The 20,066-nt window shown below is 37.2% G+C and overlaps 1 protein-coding gene and 1 non-coding gene across 2 annotated transcripts; both read right to left on the bottom strand.

Annotated features, from left to right (window-relative positions):
* Positions 1-7,147: 7,147 nt before the first annotated feature.
* Positions 7,148-19,608, bottom strand: vamp2 (vesicle-associated membrane protein 2). Its single transcript, XM_052117992.1, has 5 exons — positions 18,544-19,608; positions 13,913-14,018; positions 13,602-13,760; positions 11,830-11,881; positions 7,148-11,019 (listed from the first exon to the last, which is right to left on the bottom strand). Coding segments are annotated over exons 1-5 (336 nt in total). The 5' UTR covers positions 18,546-19,608; the 3' UTR covers positions 7,148-11,002.
* Positions 19,344-19,425, bottom strand: trnal-aag (transfer RNA leucine (anticodon AAG)). The gene has a single exon. It is a non-coding gene; the product is annotated as a tRNA-Leu (tRNA).
* Positions 19,609-20,066: the final 458 nt, after the last annotated feature.

Here is a 20,066-nt window from a genome sequence, read left to right as displayed (position 1 = left end):
AGCTGCCACCCTCCCCATCTCTGCGCACCACTCTCGAAATGAGGGCAGTCCGGCCAAATTCCATCCCCTTAAAACTATCTGTCTGCCTATTATAGCACTGGTCAGGATCCAATTTTTTATGTGTTACATCAGTATATCCCTGTACTGATGACCGCCCCATCGCCTAAAAAAGAAAGGAGATTTATTACTACATAATTTTGGGTTCAGCCATATGCTCGAGGCAACATTTAAATAAATGTCTGAATTAAACACACTGGACACTTTTGTCCATACTGAGTGCAAATTTGAGATAATGGGGTGTGAATTAACTTCTCCGATTAGTTTGATAGAAAGGATTTGCAATGGCGAAATAGGGCCAAGAACTTCCAGTTCAATACAAAACCAGGGAGGGTCTCTCAGGTGGAAGCGACCAATGAGCCAAATGTCTAAGACATAATAATAAAACAAAATTTTGGGTAGGCCTAGCCCACCTTTGTCAATCGCATATGTAAATTTTGAAATATTGAAATGTAATCTGGGATGCTTAACATTCCAATTGAAGGACTTCGCTAGGCTATCAAATTGCTTGAAATAAGAGAGGGGGACATCTACAGGGAGAGATTGTAGCAGGTAATTGAATTTTAGAAAACAATTCATTTTAATATCTTTAACCTTCCCAATAATAGATCAAAGTAATGAAGCTCACATCGCTCCAAAACCTTTTAATAAAGGGGTCAAAATTAACTCTAACTAAATCACACAAATTTGTTGGGATTAAAATGCCCAAATATTTAATGCCCTGTTTTGGCCACTGGAAGGTGCCCGGCTGAAAATCTGTTACTGGGCAGTACGCTGTCAGAGCCAAAGCTTTGGATTTAGACCAATTGACTTAGAACTTAGAAAAATAATTAATAATTCAGTGGAGGCCAGGCATAGATCTAGCGGGGTCGGAGACGAATAATAAAATATAATCTGCGTAAAGCAGAAGCTTATGCGCCATACCTCCCACCACCACCCCTGGAAAATCATCTTCTTTTCTTATCACGGCTGCTAATGGTTCCAGGGCAAGACAGAGCAATAATGGGGAAAGAGGGCTATGCCGGGTGCCCCATCCAGAGTCAAATAATCTGAAATTAATCCAATTGTTTGTACCGCTGCTACCGGGTGTCTATAAAGTAACTTAATTCATCCAATAAAAGTATTTCCAAACCCATATATTTCTAAAATCTTAAAAAGATAATCCCATTCTACCATATAAAGCGCCTTTTCAGCATCAAGTGAGATGGCAGTGACCAAGTCTGATCATTCGCCACTGACCACATGATATTGATGAAATGCCTAATGTTATCAGAAAAGCTGTGGCCCATAATAAACCCCACCTGATCTATATGTAGAGGTGGTGCCTGGTATGTTCAGATAGTTCTTGAAAACGGGTGACTCCGGTAAGAGAGCAAGGGCTCGGACAGTTACATCCACAAAAATGTAATGATAAGCTGGGTACATGGATACAGGTCACAACTGTGAGCAATTGGGTTTATAATGTATAGTGGTGAAAAGTGTATGTGTGTATAGGTGTGTGTTCTTTTCTTCACGAACGGACACAGCGTTAAAGATTATATGCTCACAGTAGACCAGCTTGTGCGATGTATAAAGCACATAGTCTTAAAGGGAAAGGTGTATAGGAATCAGTAATGTGAAAGACATGTGCTCTCTAGTGGTGAAGTATGAAATTCAGCAGCAAAGCCATCTGGCTCCAGAGCCTTGCCTGTAGTCAAGGGCTTACCTTGAGATTACCTTGCCAAGCTCCTGCAAGGTTATCTCAGAATCAAGATAATTGTTTTGCTCAGCCGTCAGTTAAGGGAGTTTTAATGGTTCCACAAAGTTTCTAATATCTTCATCAGTAGATGAAGATGTGGAACTATAGAGATCAAGATAGAATTCTTTAAAAGCATTATTAATATCAATGACCGAAGGTAAATATTTTACCACCTGCAGATTTCAGTGAGGGAATGGCAGAAAAAGACTCTGCTTTATATATCTAGCCTAAAGCTTCCCTGCTTTACCACCTGACTCAAAGAATGACTGTCTTGCCCTGAATATCCAAAACTCCACCTACCGCAACAAAATAGTATTATATCTGTATTTCAATAGCGTCAATTTTCTGTGGCCATTAGATGACATTCGGCACTTCAGCTCTGCGTCTGCACTTTTAATATTCCCTTCCAACTCTACGAGTTATCGTGCTTTGGATTTTTTTGGTGTATGAGGCATGATCCGACCCCTAAGAACCACCTTAAGTGCCTCCCAAGCCACGCCCACAGAGGATACTATACATCTTCAACAATTTTCGCCAAATTTCCCTCACTTCTCCGGACAAATCGGCTTCTTGGCTTGCGGCCTGCTGCTCAGTGGCATCAGCTTGAGCACGTAAGTGTCTTTTAATGTCGCCAGAGCCCGATAATTTTTTTTACATATTGTCTTCTTAGAACAGTTAAGGATCCGGGTGTACTGATGAGAACTTTTTGAAGTTGTTTAAGTTGTTTTTTTTTTTTAATTGTAATTGTAATTTTTCACATTATTAATGTCCTGACTATACATTGTGATCAGTTGAATGCCACTTTGGTGAATAAAAGTACCAATTTCTTTCCATAAGAGCAAAATCTGTACATTATTCCAAACTTTTGGCCTCCAGTGTGTGTGTGTGTGTGTGTGTGTGTATGTGTGTGTGTGTATATATATATACCACAGTTAGTTCTAGTCCTCGAATCTGATTGGACGAGAGATATTCCATGAGCACTGATGGTCTGACACCATCAGCACTTGGACACTTCACTGTGTGTATCACTCCGTTTGTGTTCATGCTGTTATAAACTAACGCCCGTTTCAAACATACTCCGTTTGCAGTGCATATGCGGTGTGTATTTTTTTACGTACCTATGTTAACAGGTTAGAGCTTTTACACTGCACGCGGATGCAGTCCGTCAATCCGTTCCAGTTGCGGTGCGTATACAGCAGTGCAGCGATGGTTTACGGACCGAGTCTATTTTTGCTGTGCTGCACCGAACTGAATTAAAGTGGCAGCGCATTGTTCACATTAAAATATACATAGATTGTCAAGAAACTGTAATAATTTCATCATATACGCATAATTACAGTTAATGTGTTCTACAGTTTCTAAATTACAGGATCAAGAAAAACAAAAAAGTATGATTATAGTCCCAAAAGTTGCAAAATGCCATCATATATGATTTTTTTACCCTAAAAAGCAACAGATTAGCAACAGATATAGCGCGATAGCTTTTCTTCTGTCAACAACTCGAACGACATATAAAACAAAGAATCACAATGATTAAAATGAATTTTCATACTGTTTCAATACCTTAAACAATCTCAAAGTTAACGTTTGGGTTTAAAATCAAAATTCCTTACACATTTTTGATTTTGTGGCACACAGAAACTGCGGATCAGTAGCGCACTGCAAACGCAGCATATGTGAAAGCAATTTAGCGCGTGCTGCTCCTGTACCGCATACGCACTGCACACGGAGAATGTGTGAAAGGGGCGTAAAGTGTAAGAGCAGTGCAGATCTGTTAGGAGTTAGTCCTTATTTTTGAAATTACATATGTTAGCCAGCAGGTGGTGGTAAAAGATAATTTTGGTGTGTAATGTGAGCCAGTTGGTGACATAAAGTGAATCCGTTAGTCATTGTCTCCATGATCGCTGGTATTACAAATGCATTACCAAAGCTAGGAAATGGCTTTAAACAGCTTTAAACAGCCATCTTCAGGATTAAGGCTCATCACACCTGAGAGACACAACTGATTTATTACAGAACTCAAGGTGCTTACCTTTTATCGGTGTTTCCAGTTTCCACATTGGATACATACTGTTTAAAATGGCAGAGGACATCGCTGTTTCTATAGTGAATGACTCTTGCGCACCAGCTACTGCAAAATAGGGCTACTCTCTCTCTCTCTCTCTCTCTCTCTCTCTCTCTCTCTCTCTCTCTCTCTCTCTCTCACACAAACACACACACACATCCATCCATCTATCCTTGTTTATCCAATGACTTGTTAGAAACAACACATGCCATGATACTATTTCTGAAGTGACATTTTTGAATTACTAATGAAGGCTTGCACGCATCATTTGTTTTGAACCAGCAATGGCAGATTCTGACCTGTCACGTAAGAAAGTATTTCCATGCACAAATGCGACTGTACTCGGTTTTTCCTAATTGTTTTAAATGTACTTGTTCATTGAACTGCTATATGCCCCTAAATCAGCACAGTACTATGATAGTTTTCAATTATATATATATATATATATATATATATATATATATATATATAGGCCTATATATATATATATATATATATATATATATATATATATATATATATATATATGGGATATAAAATGCCCTAATTCATGATTTATGTTACAATTGAGCAAACATAGACTAGTAATGTGAGATTAAAAGATGGGAAAATGTCATTTTGCCACAGTCTGTTTTGTGATTTTATTAATTACTACAATGTCTTGTCTCACTTGTGTTGTCTAGTCCCTTGTCATGTTCATGTAAAAAGAAGGGTCTTACCTGGTCCCAGATACCTAAAGTCTACTGCAAAAACACTTTTCAGGAAAACCTTTACAGGTTTCTAATGTTGGCAACTCCTTAATAATCGCTTCACAGGTGTCCACATTTTCACAGATTATGTTTAATAAGTATTATTAACATTTATAACGTGAGGGAAAGTGGCTCACTATGAGGCACTGCCTGAAAGTCAACCTTTTTATGCATGTTGATGATGGCAACTCCTTCATAAATGCTTCATTTTTAAAGAAGTTAAAGGTTAGGTTTAGGGTTTGGGTTATGAGTATATTAATGTAATTACAACTAAAAAATTTTGTTTTGTTTTACTTCTTTGAAAATGTAGTATCTGTGATTTGACGTCTAAGGCACAGCATAGGCAATTTTCACAACATGCGGCCGTATCACAGCAGTGCTGATGTAGGGCCATATCACATTCTTGCTCCTGTGATATTGCTTAAATATATATGTAATTTATTTATTTACCGTATTTTCCGGAAATAAAGTCGCAACTAACTATCAAAATCGCGTTGTTGAGAGAAAAAACAACAACACACAGTATAAGTCGCATCTCTGTGTTACTGACAGAGGTTAGCCTATATCCTGCAGGCACTGGGATCCGGGAGCAGATTCCAAACGCGCTTTTTGGAAGATTGCAGTCCCTTAGATATACTTTGTACTCTAATTGTTTCAAACACTAGAATTTGCTTATATTAATAAGCGTGTAATAGTTTCTCATATTATGTTTATGTTCATCAGAGACAAGTGACAAGTAAGCCTCATCTGTTCCTAACATCTGTAACTCTGTGAACAGCCTTTAGTCTGTGAATAAAACAATACACCTGTTGTATCATATTCATTCATTAACGTTAGCGACTGTGGATATTTCTGATATTTGCAATGTATTAATTATTCGGTTCACTGACTGAATGTTTTTACTACAAGTGTGATGATGGTATTTCGATATCAACAGTCTACCGAAGTCGAATGCGTTGCTCCTTGTGTCAGCAAGTTAGGCCTACTTGGCACTAACATGTGGGTGTGGGACACATATGCATGCTGACAATGTACCAAACAAAATGAAGTATTTACATGTGTCCATTGATCATGGTATACATATTTGGGGTTGTACCTCCTCCTGTAGTTACCCCGCCCACTTTTGGAGTTTCATTATGTGTCTTTTTTCAGAGGTTTTGAGTACACTTGCATTTTTTTTAAATAGGTTACTTTACACTTGCAAGTCAATTTTCAGTTTTAGAAATAACCAAAAAGAAACACATTTCTCCTCAATTCATCAATCAGTTGTACTTTTTAGAGATATTCCATGAACCTCTGTTTTGAAAGAATATAACAAACTTAATCTAAGCGGGACAGAGAGGGAAGTGGACAACTTATAGATACACAACAACAAGAAGACAAGTATACATCAAAGTCTCTAATTTGAGAAACAGAATCCTCACAGGTCCTAAACTAGCACATTTAATTTAACTTTAACAGTATATCCAAACAGTATACTACTGCAAGTAGAGGATTCTTGGATGAACAGAAAGTTTGAATTTATTTTAAAAGAAATAGTCAATTCTAACATTATAAATGCCTTTTAAAAATTTGTCAAATATTTTCAATTAATCAATTTAATGCATCCTCGAAGAACAAAGCCCCCCCAACTATAGACTTAAGGGACCGCAAATAAGAAGCAATGTAAACATCCTCTCAGAATCAAGAGGTGTTTCACTTTTAGTGATCGTTTGGCAGTATTGATGTTCTTCCATCAATGTAGTATCATTAAAATTGCTTTTTTCACATAGCAAAAAGCAACAGTAGCAAATTAGCCTTCTCAATCTGACAATCGTCAAACTGACCGTGGCCAATTATGAATATTTTCTGTTTACAGAGATGTTGTCACTGTGACAGGTGTGATATATCATGGCAACTAATTCAATAATATATTTTAGGTAATAGGGAGATTTTCTGCTTGTCGTTTTATAAAAATATCACTTACAGAACATTTAAACAAGAGTTTCACATCTTAAAGTGATAGTTCACCCAAAAATGAAAATTCTGTCGTCATTTAGATTATATTAAACTTTATTGTCATTGTGCACTGTACAAGTACAAAGCCAATGAAATGCTGTTAGAATCCTACCAGAAGTGCAAATGGTAATATATTATAAAGAATAAATGCCGGTATAGTGCAGTTGCGAATGAAGTAGATATGTAGACTAGTGCAGATGGACATTGTAGTGCAGAGACATGGTAAGGTATGAGGTATATAGTGGTTCAAAAGTGAAATGTGAAAAACATTACTCGGGTTTTGAACAACAGGGTGTGTTAATGAAAACATAATTTTCATTTTTGGGTGAACTATCCCTTTAAATACATAAACACATACAAAGAGACAATTAATTGCATTGATATATATATATATAAAAAACACAGACCCGTTTTTATAATATATTTATTTTTTATGTTGTCATTGTTTTCAAACACACACACATTTTAATCTCTAACTTCGAACAATAAACACTAGTCATCATAACTGTCCTTTTTTTGCATATATATATATATATATATATATATATATATATATATATATATATATATATATATATATATATATATATACCCAAGATGTTCATCCATATAATAGACATTGACAGATTTACTCTACAATTGATTTTATGTATGTCCGGTCACCTAATGGTTCCCTGTTACAATGTACATCATTCTGTTTAATATGCAATAATACACTTATGACACAATAAATAAAGGAAACATAAAATCAGATTGTGAAGATCGCATTGCCCGTGATCCTCAAGCCTAGTCCCTCCAAAGAGGCCAGACAACCAGGGGTAATACTCATCTAAAACCTTTCCTCCTCCAAAAAAACCTCCATAAATCCAATAAATAAACAAATTAAATACAAATTGTTGTATCAGTACAGCAACTTGGCTTTGGGTTCAATGCATTTCTAGTAGACCTGCACTGCAATGCTTGTATGCATTCTCTATTCAGTCCCAAACACTTCAACAAACCAGTGAATCACAACGCCATAGTTTTCCATATAACCAAGTTCGTATTTCAGTCACACTCTGTACAAGCTTTCTGAAAAAAAAACCCTGCTAACCTTTAATAAGGCAGGGTTCAGTTTCCAGTATTACTTTGATATCTTAGGTCACCATTCTTATCTTTAACTAAAATCTCTTGACTAAGCACAATGAAGCTGTGCCTCAGAGCACCACTCTGAAGCCGTAACTAATTCCTGCTCAAAATAAAGTAAACAACTGTATGACGTGTGTCATGGAGAAATCACTGTGGCTTTTGAGCCAGTCTGGTAAAGTCCTGTGTCTTCATTGGTTCCCTCCAATAAAGAAGACACAACATCTTTAACATGCTGGCATTGCACTCCAACCACACATTTGTGGACAAAACATAAGTGCCAAGACAAGGAGAAAATGTCATCACACACACACACACACACACACACACACACACACACACACACACACACACACACACACACACACACACACACACACACACACACACAAACACAAAGAAAAGAATATACATTGTTTTTATTAATCCCCAATTCTTTAAATTTGTGAATTATTCTTAAATGCTTTGATTAATTTATCATGTTTGAGTCCTACCCCAATGCATGCTTTTGAATAAGTTCCATCCCTTAAAAATATTGACAACCCCTGGGAGAATAATCTTTGTATTTGCCTAATATATATATGTATACATAGTTTTGCCTGAAAGTTTCTCTATTTTGATATTGTCAGCATACTGATTGTTTTTGTTTCTTAAATGAAAAATGTCCAGAAAAGAACAGGACCCCCTTTCCCTAGGTGAACCCCACACTACAATATGAAACAATACAGATTTATTTTATTTTTTTTGTATTTTTTTCTTTAAACAGTTACAAAGAAATGTTATGTTTCATACTCAGCATTATAAATACCTAAAGGAGGAGTTGTGCTATCATTGTTGGTTCGAATTCAACAGGGGATTCAACAGTCGGATTATGATTCTAAATTTCTTTTCCTGTTAGCAATCATCACCACTTGTTAACTCATACTAAATATTCAAGTAAAATAGATGTAGACCAGAAAAATATGTGACTTCTTTTCCATTATTTTGCTGGATGTGAGCTTTTGAAAAACCAGAGATCTGTCAAAGAACAAGGGGAAATGTTTTGTCCCTTAACTTGTTTTTGATGGCAGTTGGCAGTATAAGCAAGATATAATATGTCTTTGGTCAATTTCCATTTAAAGTAGCATAACATGAGTGGGACAAAGGAGCGAATGAGAGTGCTCGGATGGAAACAAATGAAATGTACTAAGGCTACTTATCTCCTCTTAAAGAAGAAAAACGCTGATGGATAAACAAATGAAAGAATTAAAAAAGCAAGCTGATTATCATTATGAAGAAATCTGAATCATAGTTGTTCACTAAAGCTTTTTCATACAGAATACACACCAGTGGAATTTTTACTCTAGCCCCGCCCCCTTAAACCTTGGCCCCGCCTCCTGTCACAATTAATCAGCTAATCTGATCCAACCCTGCAGGTTACCATGGGAACAGCTAAGCAGCCTAATATGTCAGGATAAATCAGGAAAACTCCACAACTAACCAGAGCTCCTAAATTAAGTCCACACACGCAAACTCTACTGTGATAACAGCGAAGGGGAGCTGGATGCAAAGTTACAGAAAATCTGAGGGGGTGTGATCACGTGCAGATGCACATTTCATGCCTGGCTCTCTTTTTGTCAACAGATTGGTCGGATAGTGATGATGGCTTATATAAGTTTTAGAGCAATCCAGGAAGGGAATGAAAAAAAAAAAGAAAAGAAAAAGTCCACTCAGGTGCTTGGCAGTGTGTAAACTACAGCTGAACTCTACAAACAGGCACACAGAGAAATGGACAATAGCGAGGGACACAAAGGTGCTTGTTGCATGCAATCAAGCCCTGAAAGATCTGATCCCTTTTCTGCCTAATTTTCACATAAAACTATAAAATACAAATATAATCTATATAGAAAGAATAAATAAAAACTCAAAAGGCAGTATCTAGATATAAGAGAGAGAACCAGAGCTGTTCTAACTAGCTCACGTTATAAAGTAGTAGGATAAACCAGTGTGCTTTTAGACGGATGAACTTATTTGTGGGTAATGTATTGGTTTGGCAGTACTTTTAACAGAGGCTGATATGGTGTGAGAAAGTAACAGCGCATGGTTCTCTCCCAGTCGCACTTGCAGTCTAACCAGTTAAAAACCGCCATAGAAAACAAGCTTTTTGTGCATGATATTTCCCCTCTCTATGGAGATTATCTGGCCTTGAAAATCTTTACCAGCAGAATTATAGTGAAATTTGGGTTAGACTAGCACTGAGCACTTTTAAACATCAGCATTCACTTAACATACAGCGCAATGAACTGTTTACAAATTCAAGTGATTTTTGTGCAACAGTAAATGTTATGCCTAGTACTTTTTAAGACTTACTTGTAATTCTAAGATAAATATGCTTACTTTACACTGTTTTTTTATAGACAGCATAATTCTACACTGCTTTTAAGGAATGTTTAAGAGATAAGACACTAAAGACATCAAATGATGGTCATTGGTCCAAATCTGTTGTGGCAGTACACTAATAGAGTAAGTACACTAATAGAGTAAGTACTGTTGGAAAGAGAGAAAAAGAAAGAAAGAAAGGGGTTGAGGGGGAATGGAGTTGGTCAGAGATAGAGTGAATGTGATAGGGGGAAAAAGGTGGAAAAACGTTTGATTTAGTACCGCAGTTTAGGGAGTCTATCAGTGTGCAAATATACACAGATACTCAGTGAGCAAGACTGAGAAAGACATCGAAAGAGTGAAATACAGCGTGCAAGTTACAAACACCCAGATTAAGAGGCAGTAGTTTCAACCTGAAGCAAAATAAAAAAACTTCACACTCACATACAAACTACAAAAACCATCATATCAGAATAAAACTCTACAAAGAACATTTTAAATATATATATATATATATATATATATATATATATATATATATATATATATATACACTGTATAATCTTATCATATTCTAAGTAGTTGCATGTGTTGTGATCTTTTTTTGGTTGTTGTTGTCACAAGTAATCAGGAGTTTAGAGTATGAACAGTATTTCAGAAAAGCCGAAGGTATTTACAGAGGAGACATGGCCACACAGTCACGGACAGAACAAACGAGGAGTGACAGGGGCCCAGCTATGAGGCAGTGGAGGCAGGGGGCAAAGGGACTCGGGGAAGGGGCATATTTAGACTCTTCTAGGGCAAAAAACAGGTTGTTGTGAGAAGTCATTTTTCTCATCTTTTTTGAAAGGGATTTCTCTGTGCCTTGGACTCGACGTTCATGAGCTCAGACTGGGGTAGGAACATCGCAATTTAGGTGCTGAAGTACACTGTTAAAAGAAGCAAACAATATTTATTGTCAACACTTGAAAAGCACTAAAATATTATTTACGATTTCAATGGAATTAGCAGCTCAATATTGATAAAATAGTCCCTGCAAGCCACTGAATGGATGTCATCAGTCTTAAAAGGCATGTTCACACAAAAATGCATATTCTGTCATAATTTCCTCATTGATTGACCTCTTATGAAAGTGAATGGTGTCTGAGGATAACATTCTGCCCTAACATTTTATAATGTTTTTTTATCCCCTTTTTCTCCCAATTTGGAATGCCCAACTCCATGAGGACCTTAGTAGGTCCTCATGGTAGTGCGGTTACTCACCTCAGTTTGGGTGGTCGAGGACAAGTCTCAGTTAACCCTGCTTCTGAGAGAGTCAATCCACGCATCTTATCATGTGGCTCACTGTGCATGACACCACGGAGACTGACAGCAGGTGGAGGCTCATGCTACCATCCGCAATCCACGCACAACTTACCACATACCTCATTGTGAGCGAGAACCACTAATCGCAAACACGAGGAGGATACCCCATGTGACTCTAACCTCCCTAGCAACCAGACCAATTTGGTTGCTTAGCAGACCTGGCTGGAGTCACTCAGCACACCCTGGATTCAAATTCGCAACTCCAGGGGTGGTAGTCAGCGTCAATACTCGCTGAGCTACCCAGGCCCCACATTCTCCCCTAACTTAAAAAAATGTCTCATGTGGATTTGGAACAACATGGCTGTGAGTAAATGATGACAGAATAATTTTTTTTTTGTAAATTATCTCTTTAAAAGGAGGTTTTCTTTGCTTACCAATGATAATAATGAGGACAATCGCGCATATCACCCCCAAGATAATCATCATCTAAAAGAATGAGGCAAAGAGAGGGAAAGTGAGGTAAATAGTAAGCACAACTGTTAAAACCAAACATTTATGCATTTGATTTTTAATAAATTGTCATTATGAGGTACTGTTTCTTTAAATGTCATTACAAGTAATGTGATATAAGCAATGGGTTTATTTTTAAATATACAGCTCTGGAAAAAAATTAAGAGACCACAGCAAAATTATCAGTTTATCGGTTTGTTTTCCTTCACAGTGGGTGTGAGACACTGGTCTCCGTCTAACCGTAAGACAACCAGGTGGAGGATCAGTGATGATCTAGGGGTGCTTCAGCAAGGCTAGAATCAGGCAGATTTGTTTTTGTGAAGGACGCACAAATCAAGCCACGTACAAGGTTATCCTGGGAGAAAACTTCCTTTCTTCTGCACTGACAATGTTCCCCAACTCTGAGGATGGTTTGTTCCAGCAGGACAATGCTCCATACAACAAAGCCAGGTCAATCAAGGTGTGGATGGAGGACCACCGGATCAAGACCCTGTCATGGCCAGCCCAATCTCCAGACCTGAACCCCACTGAAAACTAGGGATGCACCGATACGACTTTTACTCTTCCGATCCGATAGCAGATATCTCAGTATCAGCCGATACCAATCCCAAGCCAATACCAGTGTTGTTTTTTTGCATAATAAGTTTAGAATATCTTTACATTATTGTGTGGAACTAATTGGGAGTACTCTTTCATATGTAAAGAAACACAAACCTCTAAATACACATTATTTCAATATAAATGTATCTCTTAATTTTTTCCAGAGCTGTATATATAGAGCTGGATCGAAAACGGAGTCATCAATTAAAAATGTGAGGCATACATATTATGCATAAAATATAAGATTTTATTATTCAGGTCACGCCCAAATTAATTCGTTTTTGTTTGACTAATTCTTTTTCTCTACGTTTTGGCCTTCCATCCACACCGAGACAGTATTTGGAAAATGGAGATATCTAAAAAAAAAGATGACATATTTATTGTCATGTGACAAAGTCATGTGATCCATTCAACCCAGAACAATCAAGATGGCGGCCCATGTTGTAGCAGTGTTTTTGAGCCTGGTATCAACTTTGATAGCGTTGTTAAAGTTAAATGTTTATTTGTACAGCCTTCACATTGCATTTCATCAAAGGCAACGGGAAAGTTTACTCGGAAAAAGAGCGACAATTTTTGGAATGCACAGTAAGGGGATTTAAGAGTTTTATACGTTTTAGTGTGAATAAGAAACTTTTGGGAAAAAAAACTTGAAAATGGCAGTGTGGATGGAGAGCATTTCGAAAATGAAAACGCTATTTTTAAATGTATCAGGATTAATGTGGACGTAGCCTCAGATTTATTTTTTTCTTTACACATTAGAAAACATATGCCCTTATAAATTTAAAAGGTTCCTTTATAAGTTTCTTTGGATAATAGCATCTGTCAAATGCATTAGTTTTAATGGTATTGGTGCCAATACACTGCTATTATGATGTTTTTTGCCAGCATAGATACAAATAGATACAGATACCAAATAATGGCCTGCTCTTACATAACGATAGCCCTGTTTTTATACAGAATTCATTCAAGCGATTAAGGACTTCTATTTCAAAACAGGACAGTGATTTGAGTTTTGTTGTCTACTGGTCACTTCACTTTGATATGTTATAATTGTTCTGTCTTTATATGTACTTGAGACACTTTGTGTGTGTTTTACCTTGGCATTCTTCCACCAGTATTTATTCTTAAGCTTGGCGGCACTGGTCTCGAACTGTGAGGCTCCAGCCTGCAGGGCATCAGCCCGATCATCCAGTTCTGACAGCTTCTGGTCCCTCTCCAGAACCTTGTCTACGTTCACACGCATAATGTCCACCACCTGGGAAATGACAGAGGTGACTTTTAGTTAGTAAACCATGTCATAGGATACATGTATGTCTCGTCTGACAATTGAAACTTCTTCTGATGCACATTTCTTTGAAAGAAGGTGAAGATGATGAAGATTTTTCAAAAAGGTTGGGGTTTGCTCACCTCGTCCACCTGAGCCTGTGTCTGCTGTAAGCGACGGTTGCTGGTAAGGTTGGGAGGCTGGTTACCTCCCTCTGGGGCAGGACCACCGGCAGGAGCTGGGGCAGACCTGCAAGTCAAACATACAGTCACTCATCAGTACTGAAATATTGCTATGGTAAATAATATTCCTTTTGAATTCAGTGGTACAATGATATAGATTAGGTAGACTTAAAATGAGAAATAGAAGAGGCTTGTTATGGCCTTAACCCTATAATCCATACAGGGCTCGACAATAAGGACTGCCCTATGTGAGAGATTCGGGCCAGTTGCTAAAGCTGTCACTTGCCCGATCGGGCCAGTGTTGCATTTATAATATTAGTGCAAGCAAACAACAAGCGAGAGAGCACAAATTTACAAGGAGCGAACAAAGTCTTCTAACCGAGGATCGAGCACAAGTATATTTATCTCTTAAAAATGCGCAAATGCATAATATACTGGACACACCAAGGCACAGTAGCGTGCACGCAGAAGATCGTGCAGTCACCGAGCGCTCTTTCCAAGTGTCTTAGCAGCAGCTATTACCAATGTGTAGAAAATAGCTGGAAAAAACCCAATGAATGAATTTCCGACATTTTAAGTATCCCCGCACATCCCCGTAAGTATACATTTAATTAGGTAATGTTTCAAAATGTAAATATTTTCAAATACCATTATCATGTCGATTTATGAAAAGAAGCAAGATCACTGTGGCTATTAGGCTATTGTTATCAGAGCTGTTCAGCTGCAAATTGAAGATGTGTATTTGAAACAGTCTACTTCATTTCATCCTCATAAAACACCTGTTAAAAGTCTAAATTCTGGACCATACAGGTATTTTTGTTTTTGTATATCAGTCAGTGTTGGTATTGTTTGGGTTGTCTGATTTCATGTTATATTTACATTTATGCATTTGGCAGACGCTTTTATCCAAAGCAACTTACAGTGCCTAATATCTACCTACTGTTTATTACACATCACAACCAATTTATGATAAATCTTTGTGAAAAGATCCTTCTTGTGAAAACACTACACATGGGCAAAAGTTGCATGACAGCATGACTAAACGGGTGACCGAAAACCCACCATCTCCTCCACAGAACTCTTGACTTAAAAGTGTGTAAATGGCAGGATGGCTGAGGTTAATATGATGTATTTATGAATTTATATCTGTATAGCACATACTGTATATGGGATGACATAAGACATAAATCATATTGTGCAAATTATACCATTTGCACAATACGATTACCATTTTTCTCAATTTTTCTCCCCAATTTGGAATGCCCAATTCCCAATGCGCTATAAGTACTTGTGGTGGCGTAGTGACTCGTGGTGAAGGACGAATCTCAGTTGCCTCCGTGTCTGAGACCATCAATCCGTGCATCTTATCATGTGGCTGATGTGGAGGCTTCACGCTATTCTCCACGGCATCCATGCACAACTTACCACACGCCCTTTTACACACGCCCTGATAAAAGTTATTTAGTTTCTTTTACAACAGTCATTGATTTTTGCAATTAATTATATATTGGGTTTTGCTATATTTTATTTATATTTTGCAATTCTTTATTTTACGTTTGTGATACTTCATTTTTGTTTTACATTTTTTTTTTTTTTGTTTGCTCAATACTTTTTTTCTTTTGCAAAACTTTATTTTATTTTGCAATACTTTATATTTTTGCAAATATATGTGGCATGGAATTGATCCTACAGTTTTCCTACTGTGGCTAAAAGTATCTTGCTAAGGCCACTTTTAGCCACCAGAGGAAGACAAAACTCTGTATAAAGGTCACCTCTGAAAGCTCCCTGAATCTAATCCTTAGTAGCAGGGGGTTTCTCTTGCAGTGAGATCACATACAGAATTTATTTTTTCTTAAATATAAAAAGGAGGTGAATGAGTTGTGAATAGAACTGACTATATTTATATTCTTGCTTACCATCCAAACTCCTCACTTTCTCATTAGTGTAATAGTGCTGGTAAGAACATAACTGTAACATTCAGGCAACTCAGATTATTATCCGAATAACTTAATGTCTAAAATCCATTAATCCTTAAATACATACAATAGGCCTAGTGACCCGGGACCTCTTTCCACCCCTTGTACCTCATCCGTTTCTTTTTTAGTTGTGCCCACACCTCTTCAGTTTTCCTCATTTTTTTCACTTATAAATAGTGTAAGCAAATTTTTCAGAATGGCTTAAGTACCAAAAATGAATAGGTGTCATCAATTATTTTATTTCTATATAAGTTTACTATCACATGATTTTCTGTGCAACATTGGTGAATTATCAGTGTCCCATTTGAATGTAAACATACATATTATACATGCTATTTACATTCAACATTATTATTTGAAGAAGAAACAATGTGGAAGTAAACTACAGCAAGTAAAACACATGAACAGTATGATATGACTATTGTCATTTGGGTGACCTACTGAAATGATGTAAATTGTGCATCTATTTAGACTCAAGAAAATACACATGTGTGTAGCTTATGTGTAGTGTATGTGTTATGTGTAGCTCAATATGTGTTTGATAGCCAGTTGCGTATTATGATATTTCAGTGTGAAAGTAATGAATCCTGTTCTAGATTTGTCCTAATTTTTGACAACAAAAAAAACCCATCAAAATATATTTTATTCAATTATTTTCTAATCGTCCTGAAATTTTTTGGAAAATCTGACTATCTGGGCATTTTGTAGATTTATTTATTATGGATTTACCAGGTGCCGGATCTATAAAGACCCAAATATGTAAGAATGTTTAGTGAAATTCACATGCATTTAAGGGTTAACATGATACATAATTCGGATTAACTTTAAGATAAACAATTCAATTTAAAAATCAGGGATTATGTATTAGTAAACATTAAGATCTATTTATTTCTTTATCTCTCTTTATATTTAGAAGCATAAACAATTGTTCAAGGGACATATTTAAGGGTCTGAAAAGAGCAAAGCGTCTGTAAACAACCGAATTAATCAAAGTCATAGGAAAATGCTGGGTGCAGGGGACTAAGATAATTGGATAATTAAATAAATTACAAGATTTCTAATCTAAAACGCACAAATGCATTATGACTGAACTGAATGATACAAGACAGCAAAACAAACAAATGCACACACAGTATTGTGCCCTGACAGCTGCCAGCCTGGTTATACAAGGCCATTTTTCATATGCCCACTGACAAATATACAGACACAATGCGAGTGCGAGGGTGGATCCTTGTCTATTTGCTGTCATTCCACGATATAAACACTTACACAAGGATTTTTACTCGACTGGAAAGGGTCATATTTGATGGGGACAACGTCCCCACCCCCACACGAGAGCTTCATTAGGCGCGTGCGCGCCTCTGTGATCGTTGAGTCACAACATTCTACATTAAAACACGTTCCATAAAGAGAAAAACGTCATTTTACTAAAGGTAGAAACACGTTGGAACATTAAAACAACAGTATTAACCCGAAATGTTATATCGTAAGCTACAGCAGTCCCACTGATGCCGTTTTAAGAGTAGCCAACAGGGCACGGAACATTAATATAATATTGAGTCCGTGCAACATTTCAGTCTCAATTTAAACCAGTTGAACGAGTGTGTCTAGAAAAGAGCACAAAATAGGATATACACCTCGGCCATCTTTTCATTCAGAGAAACACCTGCGCCCTTTCTGCGACCACTTGACTACAAACCTAACCAAACGTCAATTAATAGTATAGTTTATGTCAAAATGCGCAGAAGGATGCAGAATTAACTTTTGATAGAATAAGATCAATTAAAATGTAACACATTTCGTTGCCTTCGAGGCGCCCGCGAGCATCTTACCGCGCGCTTGCCAACCCCCACGATACGCGTGGAATAACGCCTTGATTTTCCAGCATGTTTGAGCTCGTTGCCTTACAAATGTGGTATACTTTTCTTCTTAATTAAAATGTCATTTGCGACAATTTATCACAGGCCATGTAAGCAGTATAGTGGGCCTTGGGCTATTTGAGACATATTATCGTGTGTTTTGTTTTTAAATGACACCGAATTTCGCAACATGACAACGACGTGGGTGGAGACATAACCAATATATAATGCAATAAATATAGCCAATTCTATAATAGACCGCTTATTTCTAAAAGAGTGCAAGTAATTCCAGCCAATCCAGTCCAATCCGGTGTTTAGGCGTCGATTCTAGTAATTCTAGTAATTGTCGCTCCATTACAAACACCAGAATAAAGACGGAATTTCTGTATGTTATAATTAAATTAATAATGACAGCGGAAAAGGTAGTGATCCAATAGCGGTAACTGAATGAAAAAACATTGGCCATTAGTAGCCTATTTATAGACTGTGTTATTAGCTAAGACCAAGTGCTCTCGTCAGAATCCAGTGGTCTCGTGAAATAACGCAATAGATGTAGAATTATGTGTATACACAAACATATTTGAGTTTACAACGACGTGGACTATTAACATTTTCATCAGTTTTGTATACAATCATTTATTGGCAAAGTAGAACGTGCTCTTTAATAATCAAGCAAAGAAACGGGTTCTAGAACGCCATACAAATCCAAACTAACAATTCTAGACGCTGAAATTTAAGACAAATAAATCGTACTCACATTTTGTACCGGGCTTTGTATGCGTCTACAAGATTTGGATGGGCGCGCTGCTTCAGGCGTTTCTCTCCTCTCCGGGATAAATAATACACTCTCCAGGTTATTCCAGTGATGTGGTAATCCCTGCGTTTTTGAAGTATTTTATATATAATTATTTTCCACCAGTATGTGATGTGCGCCTTAATTGTGTGTCGCGTCTGGTTATTATGCCTTTTATAATAAGGGCGCACCACCGCTATTCGCTTCTGTCACTGTGTACACTTAAAAGTAGATGCTCGGATTAGGGGAACAAAGATGGCTCGCTGACGTCACTCGTCATCCGGGAAGCTGTAGGTTGGAAGCAGTGACCATGAGAGACAGGAGATGGAGGATGCTTTGCTTGTTGTCAAAGTATGAATAACCGGGATCAGACACATTTGGGCTACCCGTTGGCCAGCAACTGTAAATGTAAGAAGACATGGAAACACTGGTTCTTGGATTGCTTTTGTAGCTACCACATTCCTCGTGGTCCATTTATTTATAAGGACGGATTGCTAAAACATGAACAAAATGGCGGTCTAGGAAAGGTTGAATGAGCAACTAGCTGCGTACGCTCAGTGGAGTGCACCCGTTGTTTTTACCCTGTAGATGAAAAGATAAACAATACAGAAAGATCAATTGAACAGCATTAAAGTATTATAATAAATTTCATAATAAGTACTGTCGAATTTGTAAATGTTGCGTTCAGAGTGATTTTTGTCTTAACGCGGCTTGTGTGCATAGCAAAAAATAAAATAGTTATGTTAAAATATCAAAAACAAACTTGGCAGCGGTGGGATTTGAACCCACGCCCCCGAAGAGACTGGAGCCTTAATCCAGCGCCTTAGACCGCTCGGCCACGCTACCGTTAAGGATGATGCTTGTGTTGTTGTTCGGTAATTAATTTGCCGAAAAAAATAAATTTAAAAAATGCCGAAAAAAAATAAATTTAAGATAATCTATGTTCCTGATAATACTCAAATGTTTTATGTACAGCAATCACGCTCCGCTATGAACACATTATGTTCGAAATTACAACAATCACGCTACGGTACGCAAAGAAGTAATGAGACCACTTGTTGTCACAGAAGGCGCTCTGCTTCCGTTTGTGAGCAGAAATCACTTCCCTTAGCCCCTCCCCATTATATCAACCGTTCCTTTTTTACCTAAATAAACTTATATTTATGATTTTTATAAAAACAATATTTTATGTAATGATTAATCCATATGTAATAATTTAATTATTTTAGGCTTGAATAAAGCTATACTCAAATGAATGTTGAAAAGACTGTCGGTTTCGAAACCCACCAATGGAATCGCAGTAATCGCCAGCATGTTAATGCTGGAGCTCAAAGAAACGGAATTCAACGTCTATATTTTACTTCCAGAGCAATTCTGTAATCTTTGCTTTTAAATGTGTTGAAAAATACATATCTTGTTCGTATTGTTCTTTAAGAGAGTTTGAATCACCATGATTGAGAATGGATGCGTTGTTTATAAATGTTTTC

The sequence above is a fragment of the Xyrauchen texanus genome, chromosome 44 (assembly GCF_025860055.1).
Source record: "Xyrauchen texanus isolate HMW12.3.18 chromosome 44, RBS_HiC_50CHRs, whole genome shotgun sequence".
Classification (NCBI taxonomy): Eukaryota; Metazoa; Chordata; class Actinopteri; order Cypriniformes; family Catostomidae; genus Xyrauchen; species Xyrauchen texanus.
This window is presented reverse-complemented; position numbering and strand designations above follow the sequence as displayed.

Excerpts from the sequence above, each read along its gene's own strand:
- vamp2 (XM_052117992.1), bottom strand. Across the intron at positions 13,761-13,912 it reads CACAGGCTCAGGTGGACGAG|GTGGTGGACATTATGCGTGT; the intron begins GTGAGCAAACCC and ends GTCATTTCCCAG. Across the intron at positions 11,882-13,601 it reads ACTGGTGGAAGAATGCCAAG|ATGATGATTATCTTGGGGGT; the intron begins GTAAAACACACA and ends TCATTCTTTTAG.